Below are 20,348 nucleotides of genomic sequence, written 5' to 3' on the forward strand. Positions count from 1 at the left end.
GTCATTATTTTCTCGTTTTTTGAGGGCAAATAAACTAACCCCTTTAATAGTGTTTGGCACTAGAAGATAAATATTTGCTGGGGCAAAATCTTAAAACACAGGAGCCCTGATGTTTAAATGCTGTTTCCTGGAAGCAAAATTGGTTAAACCTGCTGCTGTTAATGGACTGCTGGTTGGAGCTGACTCTCAGCACTACATCCAGGCTGTTCACAGGGGGCGGGCCATAATTCCCATGGGAGTTCATCAAGCATTACTTGGTCAGCCAGGCCAAGCTGCAGAAGTGCTCATCACTCAGCACTTCTTTGCCGAGGAGCAAATGTGGAGGTTCTGCAACAGTCATCAAAAGGCTCTAAAGCAGCTTTAAACTAGGGATGAAATTTGTGAATGTTCCATTGAGGCCAAGTCCTAATTCTCTATATCTCTGTCAATTTTAACAATGTCTTTGGCAATCCCAAATCACTTAGGAGAGAACTGCTCTGGGAGGTCTTGTAGCTAAAACACTAATCTTTTCCTGTGTTCATGTCCTTTTTTGTAATCTCTCTGCTTGTTCACTTCTCTGACAGATTAATTATTCAGACAAATGCTCGGATTGTTCAAAACTTCGTGAAAATTCCTATAATTGGAATATTGAATGCCTCTGTTCTGTTGATTTCAAGCTGAAGGAAGATATGCTGGTAAGTGGATATGAGAAACCAACGCATGTGGCTTAGCACCTCTTGTTGGTTATGCCCCTGCATGATAAAATATGCTAATTTTGCTCTGTAGAGCTCACGACTGAATTTTCTTTTTGCTCTTTATAGACATGAAATACTCTTAATTTTACACGTTTACATTTGCTATTGATTTTGGCACGTGTTGAAAATACTCAAGATCAGGCTGCCTCTGCCCTTGGACAGGAGATCTCCAAGGAGAAGGTGGGGATAGAGGAAATGGTGTTTGACTGTGGAGATCACTTCTCTTTCTGAGTCAGTAGCAAACCCTTGCCCTTACCCGGGGTTAGGTATTTGTGCACAGCTAAGCTCTCAAATGAGAAAGAAATCTGAAACTCTGACCACTTGTCATGAGTCAACCATTGCCCATTACAGTCTTTTTTTCAGGGCTTGTGCTGTTAATATCTAGGGTTCTTGAAACAATTCAAGTCTAGCATTGTCATTCTCCAGTTTCATTTGGGAGAAGTATCATTCATTTTCTGTCCCAAACTGCTGGTTGTGTTGCTGAGGCTGTTAGAATGCCTGATATTCTGCCACAGATGTCTTACACTTAGTACTACATAGATGATCCCTTAAAATTACAGCGGTATTTATATTATAAAGTCACTTTATGGTTCTTCAGTATCAAAGAGGCTGTTAAAGTGCTCTGTGGGTAATGGTTTAGATACAGTAATGTTTGAGATGAGAAGTTTGTTTAACTGAATAAAGTTTTTTGAATACATTACTAAACCTCTTTGTTGCTTATATTTTCCTGCCTAGTATTCTCCTTTTAATTACAGGACTAAATTTTCCAAAGGACTCAGATAATTGAAGAGAGGTAGCCTTAGTTTCCAAAAAAAAATCTGCAGGAATTAAGACTGGTGGCTCCTTTTTTTGTTTGGGCATCTTCCTTTTACAGAAAATGGGTGTCTGTCTCCATTAAATTATTCATACTCATTGCTGGTTCATGGCCAGTCATTACCAGCTTGAGTAAAATAACAATCATGCATTTTCATTTTAGGTTTCATTTAGGGTTTTAAAGTATGTTTAATTTTGTGCCAAAATACAAAAACTTTCAGTTGGGGTAAAGGACAGGTTTTAGCTGTGTCTGCTAAAGTAATTGGTTAGAATATAGTTACCAACACGTAAGTATGAATTGAACTCTCTACTTCCCTCATTTTTTTTGGTAAGTAGCGTGATTTCTCTTGTCTGCATGAGCTTACCTTATTGAAAGGATTTATCCTTGAATTCTAGGGTGATGTTTTTATGTACTATGGCCTGCAAAATTTCTATCAAAACCACCGTCGATATGTGATATCAAGAAGTGATGCACAGTTGTTGGGTCGAGATGTAAATGTAAGTTTTTTCTTTATATTATGAGATCAGTGTTTTCACCAGGTGCATCTTTGACCACACAGACAGCTAACTAAGCATAACTTTCAAGGTGTTTTGAGATGGCTGTAGGGAATAAGAAGGTACAGATTTTCAGTGCTTAATCTCTGCTTTTATGATTGCTAGGGCAATTATGTGTTATAAGTTAATAACAGAGGAAGGTTGAGTGCATAAATAAAAGATGTCAGTCCAATGTTGCAGTTCCCAAACCTGCACTGTATAGGGGTAGTATTAAAAATACATTGTCCTTTAATAAAAAATTAAAAAAAATAAATTTATAGGAAGTGTTTCCTTCTAGTGTTTTTAGTTGTCTTAGCCAGAAATCTTTTAATTTGTGGTTTTATTTTAAGTTTAGGAAATTAAGATGTTCAAAGACTTTCATTTTGACATCTGGCTTTGGAAGTGGACAAGGAGTAGGGAATGGTACATGGTGAAATAGGTGATCATGTAGCATTAGGAAATACATAACTTAGATGTTTGAATAGGAGGCTACTCAGCGTCACTCACAGCAGTGCATGCATAAGGAAATCGGAGACTGTGATCACTATGTTAACGTATTTTTTTACTTGTATATCTATAAATAAAATGTGGTGTGTTTTTTTTAGCTTAAAAATAGCATTTGTTAACATATATACAGTTCATGCACTGTCCTGTCAGTAGATAAGGTGATTGTCCCATAATAACCTGTTGTTATAAAACATTTTTTGTAACTCTCCAGACACGTTCCACATATAATTGCTTCTCCAGGTGTCCAGTCAGCTTGTTTGCATTCAGGTGCAACAGCTTTTGGCTTTTGTGCCAATCAATACACAGGTGATCCGAGCTGTTTGAAAATGTTTCTGTGCTAAGACTTAGAGTTTGTCGTGAATTGGGATAGGTGAAAGGTGACAAATTTGAAGGTGGGTTTTTGTTTTTCATGCTGTGCTTTCATACATCAAGATTTGGCCACTATGAAGTAATGTGGCCAACTATATCTGCTGTTCTACATTCCTGAAGCAATGCGGGTCAAAAATAAAAACAAAGAAAATAAGATGTTCCAGGGTAAGTCAGGGCTGCACACTGGAACATGTTAAGTTGTAGCTATGTTACAACCGCAGATCACCAAATGAGTTTTGTAGTCTAGAGTTTGCATGGTTGCAATAGAACTTGGTGAAGGCCTAAAGTTTCCATACTGAGATACAGCATGTGTTCCTCAACTACAGACCTATTCATTTGGATGTTTCTTTAATGTGTCTCTTTAATTAGTACCAAAAGGTACTAGACTTAATTATTCAGTGGCTTTTCAGAAGAAGTTGTGAGAGGAGGACATTAACACCAGCAAACCAAACCAAAACCCTATAGGTTCTTTGCCTGATTGTTCTGTGACTTTGAATGCAGGTTCAGAGGAGCTACTGCGCACCCTTCACCACTTACAATAATGGAACACCGATGGCTCCGTGTGGTGCTATTGCCAACAGCATGTTCAATGGTAAGTACCCTCCATGTCCATCTTACTAATTTCCACTTGAAACTATGATTTGTTACCCCAATCCAGCTGAGTCCTGGTATTGCAAAATCTCTGTCCTTCTCCCACAAAAGGATTTGTATGTCATTGCTGCTGTGGTGAATACAGAGCTCTGCTTCCTTTTGTTCAGTAACTTTCCTCTCATCTTCAAACTGAGGAAGATTTTTTATTCCTCAGTGTGATTTTACAACAGGACTCAGGAATTGAGTCTTGGTGAAACAGGAAACAATGATATACATAATAGATTTAGTGTACTTTCTTGCTAAAAAATCCATTCTGGTACAATAATCACAGAGTCAAGGATTTTGTGAAATAATGGGAGAACTCAAATTCTACCTTCCCACAGTGGTGTGCTTAAAAAGAGCCAACAAGTTCTTGACACTGGTTTGGACCTTTGGATCTGTATGTTTGCATTTTGTTCTTTGAATGCTGGAAGCATCCATAGTCTTACATGAATTGATTTGATCCTGGGTTTGATCTTCTGTATGGCTACCCGGAGGACATAATCTGCCTATCAGTACATGAAGGCTAAAATCTAGAAGAGGGCGCCTAGCCATGAACACTGGCAGATTTCAGAATGGATTTCTTTGGAAGGAAAGAAGAAAAGAACTTCCACAGGTTTTGTTCCCCTACCCCATCCTTTTTCTTCCCCTCTCACCCCTTTTTAACCTGTTCCACCCAGCAGTTTCTGGCAATGCAGCAGTGATACTTAAAGTAACTGAGCCACCCCCACCAGAGGGCTTGTGAAGGGCAGCTGCAATAGCTTCTAGACCCATTTGATTTTCACCTGTGCACACATCTGCTCCTCTGGAAATCTGATCTACTGGACTGGGCTGAGACCTAGGCCAGCAGAGCTACCTCCATGCAGCCTGTGCTGTTCTGGAGCCCTCGTTAGCAGGACAGAATTCTCCTGCAGAGAATTAGAGATAAAAAATGCTGAGGGTAAATCTTCAAGTGTCTGCCTTTGCATCAGTCCTTAGTGCAAAGTGTGAGGAAATGTTGCAGTTGCTGGTGATGTGGGGGAAGCTGGTGAAGTCTGAATGCTCGCTCTGGTTGCTCATTTTTATCCCTTTGCTGTGAAAGAGGGTGCTTCTGACAGTTTAGCTATTTGTCTGCTAATAACGGAGCAGTTAAGCAGACAGAGCTCAGAGAATTGCAGCTCCTGCTAGTAAACCAATGACAAGTAGATGGAGAATATAGTGGAGCACACAATGATCATTTACGCAAGAAGAGTGTATCTGACCGGCTTTAATGAGCCAAGTGAACATAGTTTTAGTAATAGGATTTTTTAAAAGTATGTTTTCATCAATGTGCATGCCATTGTGTTCATCATGTTTCCTAAAATGCAGCCCCTCCCCATCTATACCATCTAACCTCTCCTGCCAGTCATCACGTTGGCTGCCTAGGTGTTTACATAGATGTTAATGAAACCTGAAATATTTTTGCCTTACATTAAACTAATCCAAGTAGGATAATATAATGGAAAAGACAAGTGCTTTTTGCCCAGGATGACAATGCCCAGGATGACAAGGGTAAGCACAATTTTAACTAAATGTTTTCTGATTAAAGGAGTGTTTGTGGCCAAGTTCGTAAACAAGGCCTCTAATTAGCATAAAACTAAAGCAATATTTTCTCCAAAGATTCATCAGTTCCCTTGACTGTGCTTTCACTTCTACTGTTTGCTGAAAACAAGTTATATATAGCAAAATAATCAGTTTAGGACAACTGGTAAAGAAATTCTAGGGAAAGGTAGCTAGGAGTGTAACTTCTGTAGCAACCTAGAGAGTTCCAGAAGTGATTTGTGAAGAAGTTAGTCATAGAGTTGATGGACACAAGATAGTCATGCATATTTTTACACAGAGACTCAGTCAGATTGTTTGTAGGAGTACGCTCACTCTTTAAAAGTCCAGAAGTTCTAAGACTCTGGCAGCTTAGTTCTTCTGATGGAGTATACAATACTCTATACACCACCATGATAAAATCCTTCTAAGGATTTTTTTTTTTTTCTATTCACTTGAAAGGTGCGTGTGAGTTTTGCTAGTCATGTTAGACGTTAGAATGACTGTCTTTTACTCATATGCATTGCCTTTGGTATTCCCTACAGATACTATTGATCTTTTTTACAATTTTAACTCATCTGTTATTCAAGTACCACTGCTGAAGACTGGAAACAGTTGGTGGACAGATAAAAATGTGAAATTTCGCAATCCACAATCACACAATCTCTCTTCTGCGTTTGCAGGTAAGAACGATTCTACTGGCATTCCTTATTTTTCAGTGGCTTCCCTCCCTGTGTGCAGAGCTTTCCCATGCTGAAAAGGGAAATGTCTTTGGGAAGAATACCTGGAAGAAGAAGCAGCTTTAAAAACTGAATGAGAGTAGAAGATAGAGTTAGCCAAAATATTGCTTGCTTTATTTTTACTTGCAACATTTAATCTGTCCAGAAAAAGCAAGGATGCAGTCTCTATTTTCTGTTGAAAATATCTAGAAAGGAGAATTGCATATCCCATTTCTCCTTCTTCATACCTATGAAGATTCTTAGGCAATTGTGAGCCAAGTGAGACTGCCATCTTCAGCAGTTATTTCAAACAATTGTTTTCTAGGTCTGTTTCTTCATTATGATTAATCCATATTGAAGAGTGACTAAAAGCACTGTATTTTGGATCAGGGCATTGCTGTGCTGGATGCAATATGCAAGAAACTTCACCCTGCCTCAGAGTTAATTATCTAAGTGGTTTTCATATGATAGATTCTAAATATCATAGGCTATGCCATTAAAGTGCAAAAAGGTGCCTTTCTGGTTGTACAGGAATAAACTAATGTATAAAAATGAAGGTGAAGTCCTAATTAGAGAGGGTACATTCCCTGCTGAAGAGATGAGAAGCCAGAAGAAACAGTATCAGTACATTCGTTTCTGCAATTCACTTTGTTTTTCCTATACTTGTGGCTTCTAATGCATACTGTTAATCTCTGTTCATTCGTGGTTGAGGTGAGTGGAGAACCAAGCATGCGGAGTGTTACCAAGCATATATAATTTTGCAATAACAGACAGAGTCTTGCGTTTCTTCCATATCTTGCGTTCTGTGTTGGTTATGAGTAGGCCCAGAAGTTAGTAAACCGACCCCTGTTTATACAGACAGTACGTCTTTCCTGTTTTTTTTTCTTTTTCACCAGGGACAGCAAGACCTCCTTACTGGCAGAAACCAGTATATTTGTTAGATGAGGAAGATGAGAGGAACAATGGTTATATAAATGATGACTTCATTATCTGGATGCGAGTGTCAGCCTTTGCTACATTCAGAAATCTTTACCGTCGTATCAGCCGGAAAAGACATTTTGCTGATGGCCTCCCAGCAGGGAATTACACTTTCCATATCTCCTATAGTATCCTTTCATATTATCCAAGACAATCCTTAACTGTTAAATGGTTGCAATGAGATGGAAGGGGATTGGATTTATATACTAAAATGGAAAGAAAAAAGAACAAGCCAAACACCCCAGACTAAGTCAACATGAAGAGACCTAGCTGTAAGGGTGACAAGATGCTACAAGTAGATTGTCTCTAGCCTATGCAGGCAGAGTTAAGACATGTTACTCAAATGGCAGCAAAGAGCTTTGGATTTGACTTCTGCAAGGCAGAACGTGGCAGTACTAGGTTTTACATGAGGGGAAAAACGGATGGATGGGAACCTGAAGAGACAGCTGAAGATGTTGATTTAGCTGAAATATTTAATATTGGCCTCCTCAGATGTGTAGACACCCCTACTGGGATGCAAGAAATGCCAGAGGTATCCTTGCCACTGGGAGCTGTACTGGATGCCTATGTCAGCAGAGCCCTCTGGCAGATTTGAGCCATGGGCTGATGGGAATTTTTGTGCCGGTGAAAGTGCAATCTCACAATGAACAGTGTGAACTTTGCTGACTAAAGCCCTCATTTTGTCAGCAGGAGTTACATCAAGATGGCTATAAATTTTTACCCACTCAGCTAATACAGCTATGATTTTAAATGTTGTAGCATAGTTGTGTTCTGAAAGGCTCCATGTAGAGGGAGAAAAGGTAAAAACATAAAATATTCTGGGTAGACAATGCATTAAATAAAGGTGAGCACTTTTCATCAGTAATATGTGGAGTATCATCATGGTAAGTTTCCCAAGAGGCTTCTTTTCAAGTAAGTTTCTTCTGCTGCTTAAAAATACTATGGGTCTTATCAAGTTAGTTCAGTAGCAGTTACAAAAGTATGAATCTGAAATTCATAATAAAAAAATCCCACTATTTCCAGAATTACATGGAGACTATCTAAAATAGCTGAAAGCTGCTACCGTTTTGTTTTGTGTTTTTTTTTTTGGGGGGGGGGGGGGTGGGGGGGGGGGGGGGGGGCTAAGAATAGCAGAGACTTCACAGGTCATTTAAAGAAATTTTTACAGTAAGTACAGATCCCCAGCTTCTTTATGCATTGGAAAGGATTTTGAGCACTACATTTTCTCCAGCTGGAGATGTGTAAACTTTGATTGAAACCTTAACATCCTTGTCAGATTTCCCTGTAACCAAATTCAAGGGGAAGAAGTATGTGATTCTTTCAACCATGGTATGGAGCGGAGGAAGTAACCCATTCCTGGGAATTGCCTATGTGGTTTGTGGTGCAGCAGCAACCCTGACAGGTTTTATCATAACTGCCATCCACTTAAAGCTCAGAAAAAAGAAAACATACTTTCAGAAGTAATAAGGTATCCTGGATTTATAAACAATGGCAAAGGTTTGCTGTGAATGAACAGGCAGCACAGGCCTTTCATTCTTTCCCCTAAGCTCTAGATCGGTTTCTGTAGCAGGTTTGGTGTATGTAATCAAATTGAGGGGCAGTGCCCTTCTGTCATCCAAAACCAAACTTATATGAGGCTGCATTATTATTAATGCATGTGTGCTCCTAAGTTTGTTTCTTAGGAAACTGGTAGTGAACTGAGTTTCAAACAGGAGATACCATCATGGTCTAAAATTCAGTGGGAGAGAAACTGTGTGGTACTAATGTTTGGCCAGAACTCTGGGTCCATTTTCCTTTTCCAGCCTTTGATTGATACAATATTTCTATTAGTTTAATTGGAGCTTGGATTGGTAAAAAAGTGAGGTCTTGATCCAACAGAAAGCTTGAGCAGGTAGAACTTGATGGTAAAGTCTGTTTGTTGGTTGTATGCATGGGCTGAATGGCTTGGCTCACGTTTTATACAGCTTTTTCAGCTATCCTGAAAAAGCAGACAATTTATTTGCATATTAGTGCGGTATATTCATCACAGTTTAATACTTGATTCATAATTGAATACATGCCATTTTTTAGGAGTATGGAGTGTGTTTAAACCCTCTTGGTTGGTTTTATCTGGATACCAAGACTAGCTTGCAGAGCTAGACAGAGGGCATTACAATTTAATAGAAAGTTTAAATTAAAAGCTCCTTCAATGCTAACATTTTAGCAGAAACATCTAGATAATGTTACCAATAAGCCACGCACCCAAACCTATCTAACTTACCCTTCTGTGCAAAAGTGCACATTGACTCTCTAAGTGACATGAAATGTCTGTTCCCCATTCAAGCCCTCATTTCGGTGGTGCAGAGACTCATAATAAACATAAAGCATTAGAAAGTCCGACAACTTTATTTTCAGAAAATGAATGCTGCAGCCAGTGTGAATAGACTATTATCAATATTCATGTTTCATATTTGAAACACTTAGAAGCATTTTCCAGTCTCTTGCAAAATGTAGGAACAATGCTGAAAAATTTAGATCAAGTATACTATGGCATGTATGAATTTTTAAAAATAATTTCTCTGTTGCAGAAGTGGAAATGGAATAAAACATACTCAATGAATTTCTTTGATAAGTATTCTGTGTGCCTCACTCCACCCCCCACCCCACCCAAAAAAAACCAAGAAAGAAAACACATACTAGAGCAAGAGAAGGGAATGTGGCATAGGGAAGCTGTGTGACACTGTCAAGTCTGCCTTTAAAAATGTATCAGGCACTTAGGATCTTACGACCTTTGACAGATGGCCTCTGGTGTGAATCTGTTTGCAGCAACAGAAGGTACCGTTTCCTTTAATCTGTGCTTCATAATTGAGACATGAGCAGTGGAAAGTGATGCTGCTCAAGATCATAACCTGGCCTGTTGGTACAAGCTTGCTCCATCAATGTTTTATGTTGACGTTCTGGGCTAATGCATGTGTCTGCTTCCACTCTTCCTGGTCAGGGCCAGTCACCTCCATCAGCAAGCTGCGAAAACAGGGTTCCAGTATTTCAAACCATTGCATCTGAATCTGCCAGGGGCTGTGGGTGAAAACTATCCCTCAGTGGACCGGATGAGACAGGGCATGAAGCAGTATATTTAACAATGCTTAAGCTCATTAGTCTAAATCACTTCTAACAATGAGACGTGCTCCTAAACCTTCTAAATGCTTTTGAAAATTGAATCCCATGCAGCCTTCTGGAAGGCACTGATGGGAGCTGCTGCCAAAGCTGAACTCAGGATTTCTGGCTCCAAACAGACCACAGGACTCTTTTTTTTCCTTTTTTTCTCCCCCATTCTCTCTTTTCTTTTTTTCTTTCATTTTTTTTAAGTGCTCTTAGAAACTGGCTTTCAGGAAATGATATATCATCTGGGTGCTTAAGTCACAGCACAATTGCCATTGATGTTATTTCTTTGTGGAATATCTGGTAAAAATGTTAGTAAAAGGAGACTGCATAATGAGGTATGTATTTCAGTAAGTCAGTGTCTACGAGAAAAAAAAAATATTTAGAAAACACAGTCTAGCAAGCAGCGTTCACAGTATGTCCTTTATCTCCCAGAGGTTTGTGCAGGAACCTGGCTCATCTCTTGAAATGTGCAATGTCTTCAAACTCCTCCACAGGGAAAACCTGTCTTCAAAGAAATCTTCCTCTGTCTATTATTCCAGAAGTTATCTAAGTCTTCATTTATGAAAATAAAAGTTCTTTTTCATCTTACCACAACTTTAAACACGTCTTCAATCTTTCTTGTACCCTCTGAACATCAGAGTCCTTGGAAGCCACTACTTGAGCTCAGGAAGTTACTGTTGTTAACTCTGAACAGCTCTGCAGTGTCTGTCTTGTCATTTCAGATAGTGCTGCCTACTCCAGAACAATGGGGATGGCAGTTTTGATGAAGTACTCACAGCAGATGTATTTGGACAGAATCTGCCTTGCTCAAAAAAAGGATGGAAAATAAAGTTTTAGCAACCTCCTTATGCTGCTTTTTGTGCCAGTGCTACAGCTCTGCTGTTGGTCTGCCCCTTGTACCAGCACTTGCCTTTTCAGGATAATTTTGTAGATGTAGTCCTCTACCTATATGAAATGTTTATTGAAATTGTTTTATGCTGCCTCTGCCTTACTTCTTCTGCAGGGGCTGAAACAGAAGTGAGAGTCCTGACTGGAGTACTGCCCTAACAACTGGATAGTAAAAGCCATCCTTAGTGCGTTCTTATTGTGGCATGGATCAGGGGATAATCCCCTTCTGTTGTAAGCGGCCGATAGCAGCAGAAAGCATGATTTCAGACAAAAATCCAATGTGAGTTTGAATTAATTTATTCTGGCTATTGATTATTAGATCAAATTTGATCAGGGAAAATAGATTTGTAGAGCAGAGGTATGAAGGGACCAGAGACGTTGTAGTTTTGTTGAAGTGTAACTTAGTTTTAAAGTACCTGGAGCATCATAACCATGCTGTGCCTTTGGCAATTTTATAAATTAATATTATATGCCTTGAGTAAAGGCAAAGAGAAAAAAATAAGTGCTGATAAAATTCTTCAAAAAGTGACTTTTAATAAGTTTATCTATAAAGCATACTTCCACCAATACTAAGTAGGCCTTTTTATATGAGATAATGTACGTAAACTTGTGGATTTGGTACAAAGATATCCTGGTTTAAGATTGCTGAGTCAACTTAAGAGCAGCACCTGGTAAGTGCAAACAGGTAAGTCCCTGTTTTTTTGTTTGTTTTTGTTTTGTTTTTGGTCTGTGGTTTGTTGTTGTTGCTGTTTCATATATATATATATATATATATATATATAAAATTTGTTGTTGTGAAGATGGCAGTTACACAGTTACACATAGGAGAATTTTATCATCTGATGTTCCGTAGTTGAGTTTTAACAGTGGCAAAAAATATCTGGAGGTAGAAAGATCCCTATTTTGAAAACCTTATATGCAATTTAAATCTCATTTCTAAATTACAGAGTGGCATAAGAGAGAGCTGTATTTTAATGTCAAAAGCTGTTGTGCTGCTTTTGGTTGCCAGCTCCCTTTAGGGTTCAATTTCATTAATGGTATATATATCTGCATCTATATAGAGAGACATAAAACTGAAGCAGGAATTATAGGATATTTCAGTAGCCCTTCAGTTAAAGAATTTTTCCAAGTCTTTTTCAGGCTTTACAATTCCACACACATACATCCAGTATCTGTCTGTCTTGCTGGTTTGTTTGTTTGTTGTTTGGTTGGTTTTTTTCTGCCTAAACATAGAGATTTGCTTATCTCATCTAAAAAACTAAGGGATGAGCCCTTCATGTGAAACAGGTTAGCATGATCACAGACCTATAGAATCTGGAAAAATTAGTTACATGCTGAATCTGTTTTATATAAACAGCTGTGTTGCATTGTGATATTAATAGTAGTATGTGGATGGAGCACCATGTATTTTAATGATGCATTACAGTGTTAAAACCCATTTCCTTTTTCTAAGAAATCAAACTAATACCAGAGTAAATTCCAGGAGAACACTTCAGGAAAGGGAGGGCTTGGAAAATTTTGATAATGTTCGGATTTGAGTTTACATCAGAAATAAGAGAAAGCACTTGCTTCACAGTATAAGAAGGTGCTGTCCTCCTTGGTTGAGAGCAGTATGGTGTGAAGTATGGAGAAGGCTGGTTTGAAAAGAAAACTGTGCTTTCACAAGGAGGAAGAATGGTGGAAGGGGCAAAGTACTTTATTTGCTCTTGGATAGGAGGCAAAGAAATTTGGCTGAGATGCCATAGGATGGTGTGTCCTGATGTGATCTATAAACCCCATATACCTTTGGGGAGCAGTCAAGTTAAGTAAACAAAACTTACTGGTTTTCAGTGGATGGTATGTGCACTCTGAAGTACAGCGCTTAGTTTTTGAGATAAGGTGTTTTGACTCAGTTCTCTCTAATTGCATTATTCCCTACAATTCCAAGAACAATTTTTTTATGAGCTGGGAGTGCCTTGGGCAGCTGCCTTTGCCTTGGTGGCCTGTTTGCAAGGGAGGGGTTGTTGAGCAGTTTTTGTTTGCTCTGTGTCCTGCTCTCTCCCCAGGCTATGGAAAGCCAAGCAAAGGGAGAGTGGGGCTTGTTTGGCTTTTGCTTACATTTCATGAGCGCATGAGAAATTTTTCTCTCTTTCCCCATATGGCCAGCTAGGAGAGGAAAATGACAATAGGGTTGTTTGTGGTCCAGTGCAAGTAGAGGCAATATTAAATGGTATCAAATAGTAATTGCCTTGCAAGTTGCATACCAGTTGGGAAACACCAAAAACCAAAGTTGCCAGATACCCTTGTCTTTTTCTGGCTCCTATTAGATGTGGTGGACCTACAGCCTCTACTGAACACAAGAAGAGATTTTGAGTAGAAGTATCTTTGGGAGAGGATTGCAGGTGGCTCCTTCTCCGTTACTGTTAGGTGGGAGGAACTGTATAACTGTAAAGTCTTTCTTGGGCCCAGGATTAGACTTTCAGGCTTCCTACTGCAGGGCTGTGTTTTGGAAATGGCAGTGTTTGAAATGGCAGCCAGGTCCAGGGCTCATTGGCAGGGTGACCAAGGTGCCAGAGAGTCTGGGGGCAGGAGCTGGCTGAGCTTCTAAATTAAACACCTGTCTCCCTTAGTAACTGCGGGTCCAGGGGAAGTATGGTTCATTTTGGAAACACCTTGCTTTGTTGTTGTATGTTTCCTTCAGAATTAGTAGTTCACAAGAAACTACTTGAAATGGTTTGGTACGGATCAAAAAATGGTCATTTAGTTACACTCCCATGCAATTGCAGCCATTGTATCTGTGTTAAAGTGCCTGAAATGATCCCTTCCAAACTGAAACAACTAAAAAACAACTTGTAAAAAAAATGAGGTTTTCTACTGTATCAGATGCAGCTATCCCAAGTTATCTGCCTTTTTACCATCATGATTCCTGTGCATCATGAGAAGAAAATGTTCCATTAACAGCTCCGCTAACCCAGTTATAACACCAGGGGATTTGGGGTTGAAGATTAGGTTAAAAGTTCTTGAGGTTTCTCAGATTGCTTGTATGAATCTCTGGGCTTTAGACAGACTGTATTGTTAGCAACAGTGAACCTGAACGCACTGTAAGAAGAAATGTGTCAAGAAAAATGGGGTGGTTAAAAGGAGAAGGGAGGGAAGTAGTGTCTAACCCTGCCCATAGCCCCAGTTGTCATAACAAGTTAACATTTTGGGGGACATGTACAAAGCTGCTGTCACTGCCTCTGAGGTACAACATGGCAGCTATTATTTTATTTTTATTATTTAGACAGTGCAGAGAGAGACTTCACAACAGCTCAGGACAATAATAACATCTGCAGCTCATAACACCCCTCCCCTCGGCGGGTGTGCCAAGGAATCTGTCACAGCGGCAGGGGACAGCAGCGCTGTGTCCCCCAGTGCCAGTGGAAGCCGTGATTTAGCACTTGATGCTGGTGGTGCTTCATCCTGGTGGGTGGCAGAATGTGTCTCAAGTGGTGTGACGAGGGTACAGTTCCTGCATGGGCTGGCTTTCGCTGGCCTGTGCCATCCAAGTGTGGGCCGTCCGAGCGGCGTTCGGGACCCCTCCGGGGCGTTGCGCTGAAATCAGTGTGTGCTGTCAGGACGTCTTCATGGCTCGCCACGCATCGGACCTAGCTGGTGGTCTGAGTTGCATGCAGAGATAAATTACAAAAAGTTAGAGAAGGTAAGGGAGTGTGAAGAGCACCAGGGCAGCGCTATGTGACTTAGCAGCATGCAGTTTATAGTGGAGGCTGATAAAATGATGTATGGTCGTAAGAACAGCAGTCCATGGACAAATCAAGTGTGGCATGAATGCTTTTGTTAACTCATTACATTTTGCTGATCTGTCTTAGTTCAGGTCTTTGCAATTTTATTTACAAATGGAATTTACACAGAAAGTGTCTTTTGGAGTACTGTCAGTTTTGTGGAACTTGCTTTGGTTTTTACTGTTTTTTACCCTGGTTCTGTGCTCAGTGTGTTACTTTGACTGCAACACTGTTACTTTAAATTAAAATCTCTAAAAGTAAAGAACAGTGCAAGAATAATCAGTGACTAATCAGCCAAACATTACAAGAATTAGACAGCCTATAAAGCAGTTAGGTTTCTGTATCTAAGGTCTTTCATACTGTTATCTTCTGATGATGATGAGCCAGGGCTGGAGATGAGAATTTAGGACAGACAAGCATCAGCTGTGCTCACATGTAATTTTGGTGTCAGCCATCTCTGTCCTGACTGCAGACTGCATGAGGTTTTCTTTGCTATGTTCGGTAAGGAAAAAAAATCTAGTACTTAGAGGCAAATTTCCATGTTATAAGATCACAGTTGCTGGGTCTCATGAGATCTAGCAACGATCACAAAGTATTTCGACAAGCTTTCTTCATGCATTTCTCATGTCGTTTCTGGCTTTGCAGTTAATCATAAAAAAGGCATTGATCCTGAATGAAGTTGATGAGCTAAGAAGTAAAGCTATGGATAAGATTTTATCTTTGCATATTTTTGTTACTGATAAAATGAATTAAATGCAAGAATTGCTTAACAGATGTATAAACTGCAATTGTGCCAATGACTTTCAGGCTGTAGCTTGAGGAATTTATCATTCAGATTTCTGAGTTCATAACTTCACCTCAGGCAACCAGCGGAAAGCCAAGTTTTAACTAAAAAGGTCAAGAGTTGCTTTTCAAAGGGAGGTAAGAAAATTAGAAGACAGTGCTCAAGCCTTTTGGGCACTTTCATCATTTTTGGCTTTTTCAGGATTTTGATTGAAATACAATGGAATGTCTCACAAAATGTAAGTAAATAGACTACCTTTTAAAATTGGGGGTTTGCCCTGAAACTTACCTGTTTTGTCAGGAATTCTTGTAAACACCGAAGAGGTGATAGCGATCATGTTGTAGAAAGAAATGAGGTAAAAATATGTCAGGTGTAACTTTAAGTGTTCCTAGTGTTCTGAAAGATTGATTATTTTCAGGAATGACTTTGATTCATTAACTGCTTGATGAAAAAATACTCCCTTCCTATGGGGTGGATATAATTTTAAAGTTTCAGTAGTGTACCAAAGGTAATGGAGTTGTCTCTATTTTGGATCCCAGGCTGTGCTTCTTTTATAAGAAGTGGACCAGTAGCTCTTAAGTGACGAGGCGGCCTGAGCCATGTATTTTTAATGCTGTCTTCACTCTGTCTGGGTCACTTCTGCTTCACGTAGTTTGTTTGCCTGATGCTGGTACTGAAATAGCACAGTATCAAGAAAGGCAAGTAGTAGCAACCTGTGAAGCTCACGAAGCCTGTTTTCCCTAGGCTGCATGTCATCCCACAGCAGGAGATTTAAGGGCTGCTCAGGGCTGGAGCATTCAATATGGCTGGGGGGACTTGGCCAGTTCCATGTTTTTACAGAGCTGTTTCTGGAGGCTTTCCCTGAGTGGGAAAGTAAGGGGGCCTTCGTTCTGCCTTTACCCTATGGATTTCATAGATGTTACCACTGTAAATACCACCAACATACTGGCAAGTTTTCTCAGCTAAACTTCACTCATAAGTTAGCATGAGGAGGATACGTGCAGGCTGAGCATGATTCCCCTAGAAATCATTGAAAAAGGGAAGCCTGTTGTGTTTAAGTACTTGTTCTTCAGACTTTATTGTGCTAAGAGTAAAACCGCTTGCTCTTTTACTAGGAAAAGGTGGTTGGTCGATGCTGGCTTTGTCCAAAACTGCGCCATACTGCGGCCGTGTCCATTTTTAATGGGACAGAAATGTAACAGTACTGTCAGCAGACGAGCCCTGACTTTGGCAGCTGCGGTGCCCGTCTGCCGGGCTCCCGCTTGCCCTTCGGGGCCGCCACCCGTGCAGGTGGCCGGGGGGCGGGCTCCTGCGCCGATCGGCGGGGCGGAGAGCCAATAGGGGAGCGGCAGGCGGGAGGACAGGTGCAGGTTGTAGCCAATGGGGGCTCGAGAAGCTGGCGGAGCGCGGCGGCAACGGCGGTCACTCGTGGAACGTTGTCTGAGGCGGGAGGAAGCCGACGCCATGTCAGGGGGCGGGCGCTGGCGGTTGCGGAGGCGTGAGCGGAGGTTGGGCTGCGCCTTGCCTGAGGCAGCGGGTGAGCTCTTCTGGTGTGCCCAGCGCTGGGTCCGTGGGTACCAGCCCCCGCGAGTGTCCCAGCGGGAGCCCGTGGTACTGTGCGCAGTCCCAGTGTTGGGTCAGCCCTGCTTCGGCCTTGCTATTTTTTATATTAAAAAAAAAAAACTTCTTGTGTCTTTCGGCCGGGCCAGACAACAGCTGGTTTGGACCTAATGTACAAAGGGCCACTGTGCTGCAAGCTCAGGGACTCTCAAATCGCAAGTGGTGCTGGGCAACAGGAGTAACATAAGACTGACCATTTCTGCATCCATCTAATTCAGTACTAGTTTTCAGTGCTGGCCCTGTGCTAGGAAGGAGTGAAATGAAAGCCTGGCAAAAAGATGATACAGTGTGGTAACCGCATCCAAGCGATCACAACCAACGCACCACATCTAATCTGGTATCTCCCAGGCTGAGATTTGCGTCACTAAGTCAACACGTCTGCATCTGTTTTAGCTATTCCAGATACCTTTATACGGATGAGGCATATTTGGGCACCGTTTATTGTTCACTAGAAAAGAGCCAGGGAAATTGTTTTGTTTTGTAAGCCTAAAAAATGTATGCTTCCCTCCAAACTCGATTCACATGTACCATGTGTGAGCCTCACTGGTCAATGAAGTGTCTGAGAGGAAAATGCTGGATTGATCCTGGCGTTTGCCAGACATTTGCTCTTTCCTTTTTTTAGTAGAAAATCCAAGAAGTCTCTGATTCACTTATTTTTAAGGCCTTTTGAATATAGCTTTCATCAGAAAATACTTTTGTTAATGAAAAGATATACTACTAACGTATCTTAATAATATTAATAAAAGTATAAAAGGTTTTTAATAGAAATGATGATGTTCTGAGCTGAACAATACCTCATTTATTTGATATGAAACCAAAATCAACTGAATTCTGATTATAGGTAATTATAGCTTTAAATGGGAAAATATTTTTTTAAGTCTGACTCAGTAGGGATTTTTATAAGCATTCACCATTACATATTTAGATTATAAAATCAGGATCTTATTTTGCTAATCAGCCTCAAAGTAGCTGGTAACAGAATCTGCTTGTTTTGTTTCCATGGTGTTGTAAATGCTATGAAGAAATAAACTTCGAGTTTGTGGCAAAACTGGCTTGCAAATGTATAGGGAAAAAAATGAGTAAGACAGTGGCATTTTTGTATAAGTGGTTTGTACAGAAAAAATGTTGTTTCAGGTGTTCTTTTTCCTCAAGTTATGTAAAAATAAGGTCTTGTTTTTATTTTTCAGAACTTCGTAGCACAATCTTGAAATAGAGCTACTTATATAACTGTCTAGGTAAGCAAGTATTGTAAATATATTCTTCATGCATGTGTTTATAGATGACAAGGTAAAGAAGATTAGCGTTTTAATGTTAAATTTCTATTTGCTTCTGTGTGAAGCTTCGTGGTGAGAAGACATGCAAACCATTTCAGCTTCTGTGTGATCAAAGTCTGAAGACATGCAAAAAGGAATACCAGGTAAGCATTTTTTTAGCTCGTTGAATTAAGACATTTTGAAAATATCCGTGTTTGAATTGCAGATTTTGAAAATAGTTTCTCAACTGCATCTTACAATGTAAAACGAAAGGAAAAAACAACCTTGTTGAAATAGTGTTAAATTGAACATACAGGTTTTTGGAACTCCATGTGTCATTCCGCTGTCTCTGAAAAGTCCCGCATCAAAGATCCTGCAGAAAACTGATGTTTCAGAAATAATCGTTTTTCAGAAAAACATCCCCAAAGTGAAATAAATTGGCATTGTTCACACAGGAAAACAGCATCCTCATACCCTCCTCTCTTTGTATCAACAAAGTAATTCATCACTAGAGAAAGTTTTTAAGCTGTGGGTTATTTATGAAGGAGGATTCAAATGGTATAGTTGGGCCTACTCATTTGAACTGCGATGCACCTATCCTCCAGACTGATAAATCAGAGAAGTTATTGGGGGTGGACACTTAGAGGAAAACAAGTGTCTCAAATATATATTAAGGAAAAAGATTAGCTATGCCAACATATGTTAGAGTCTCTTGATGTCCAAAGTGCTGTTGGCATTACAGAAAATGAAAAAGCAGTGACATCATTTACAGCTGAGGCTAAGGGAGGTTATCTTCTTTGAATTTATGGGAAGGCAGGTATCGTGACCTATGCAAAAAATATTTTTGGAGTTATATAGTGCTAACTCAGTCATACAAATGTCTTATAAAAAGTCAAATTTGGAAGTAAGCACAAGTTTTGATAATACTAATATAGTTGTATTTAGAGCGGTCTTTGAAGTTGACTCACTGGGAACTCATTTTTGCAGGCAGCGTTATTAGTGTTGAGTATCATGTGGCTATTCATTTCATTACTGTATGCATTTAAAATCTGATGCAGATGCAAAAATCATTAAAACTTTTGGAATTACGAATAATGTAATGTTTCAGTCTCTCAGTGTGGACAAATTTAATATCTGCCACTGTTTTAAGTGGGAATACTGCCAGTGGAAGTGTAGTTTTATGAGAGAAGTTTGGTTTAATAATCAACATTTTTGCTTGCTTTATGTAGGAGACAGTTCTTCGTGTACATGGTTCCATCTTCCTCTACTGGGTAGAAAAAATACTGGGCAGCGTTGTTTTCTGCACGTGCTTTTCCTGGAGGATTTGTGAGTGTTTGGAAGGCTGCTCTTCTCTAGTAATTAATGTATTATTATTACTGTAAGAATCTCTAAAATATTTCTGTTGTGCAATTTACCTACTGGAACTGAACACTGCATACTGTATGTGGTGCATGCCAATTTATACGGTGTTTATTGTACCAGCTACGACTTAAGACAGGATGCTCCGTAATTATTTGAGGATAGTGACATGAGGTCTTTTTGCACGCTTTCCTGAAGGAAGATGACTTTCAAGGGTTGTAGTTAAAATGCTGTTATGTGGGCTGAGAGCTACGAACCTCGTTTTGGCTACCTTTGTACACCAGTGAGTTTTTGGACCAGTTTAATGCTTGTTGCATGAAACCGGGGCTGGGAAACCTCTTAAAGTTGTGAAACATTTGAGCTTCACTGAGGAATACAAGTTTTTACTTCCAATTGATCAGTCATCTTGCACAGAAAGAGATGCTGGATTAAGTTTCCTTTTAATATAGGTAGCTTAGGGACATCCTCTGGGATTTCATTTTTTTCCGCCATTTTAGTTTTTGTTCCGAAATTGTTGTCATAAAATCTGAAGAAAAAGGCAGAGGCTTTTTTGCAGTATTTAATCTCAGTGTCTAGAGAATGTTCTTGGTTTTGTTCTGCAATTGCAATCCTGAATGAGTCCTGAATATATTCTGTCATACCTGTTTCATATGTCCAAATGAGTTTACGTTTGTGTGTGTGTTTTACAATGCTGTTATCTC

General features: G+C 39.8%; 1 protein-coding gene across 4 annotated transcripts in view; it reads left to right on the plus strand.

The window, feature by feature from the left end:
• Positions 1 to 20,348, plus strand: part of LOC106038425 (cell cycle control protein 50C-like) — a 29,170-nt gene that overhangs the window by 1,484 nt on the left and 7,338 nt on the right. The window contains exons 2-11 of one of the 4 annotated variants that reach the window (XR_010828599.1): positions 564 to 674; positions 1,944 to 2,045; positions 3,459 to 3,549; positions 5,690 to 5,827; positions 6,760 to 6,969; positions 8,118 to 8,309; positions 10,986 to 11,150; positions 18,223 to 18,270; positions 18,375 to 18,452; positions 19,518 to 19,614. Coding sequence is in view for 1 of the 4 variants with exons in the window: in XM_066990398.1 (XP_066846499.1) it covers positions 564 to 674; positions 1,944 to 2,045; positions 3,459 to 3,549; positions 5,690 to 5,827; positions 6,760 to 6,969; positions 8,118 to 8,305 (840 nt within the window). In the remaining 3 variants the exon portion in view is untranslated. Of the gene's footprint in view, positions 1 to 563; positions 675 to 1,943; positions 2,046 to 3,458; positions 3,550 to 5,689; positions 5,828 to 6,759; positions 6,970 to 8,117; positions 9,441 to 10,985; positions 11,151 to 14,446; positions 15,133 to 15,161; positions 16,953 to 18,222; positions 18,271 to 18,374; positions 18,453 to 19,517; positions 19,615 to 20,348 lie in introns of those variants that run through there. The other 3 variants (XM_066990398.1, XR_010828601.1, XR_010828600.1) reach the window with 3 other exon arrangements.

Source organism: Anser cygnoides, chromosome 1, assembly GCF_040182565.1.
Source record: "Anser cygnoides isolate HZ-2024a breed goose chromosome 1, Taihu_goose_T2T_genome, whole genome shotgun sequence".
Classification (NCBI taxonomy): domain Eukaryota; kingdom Metazoa; phylum Chordata; class Aves; order Anseriformes; family Anatidae; genus Anser; species Anser cygnoides.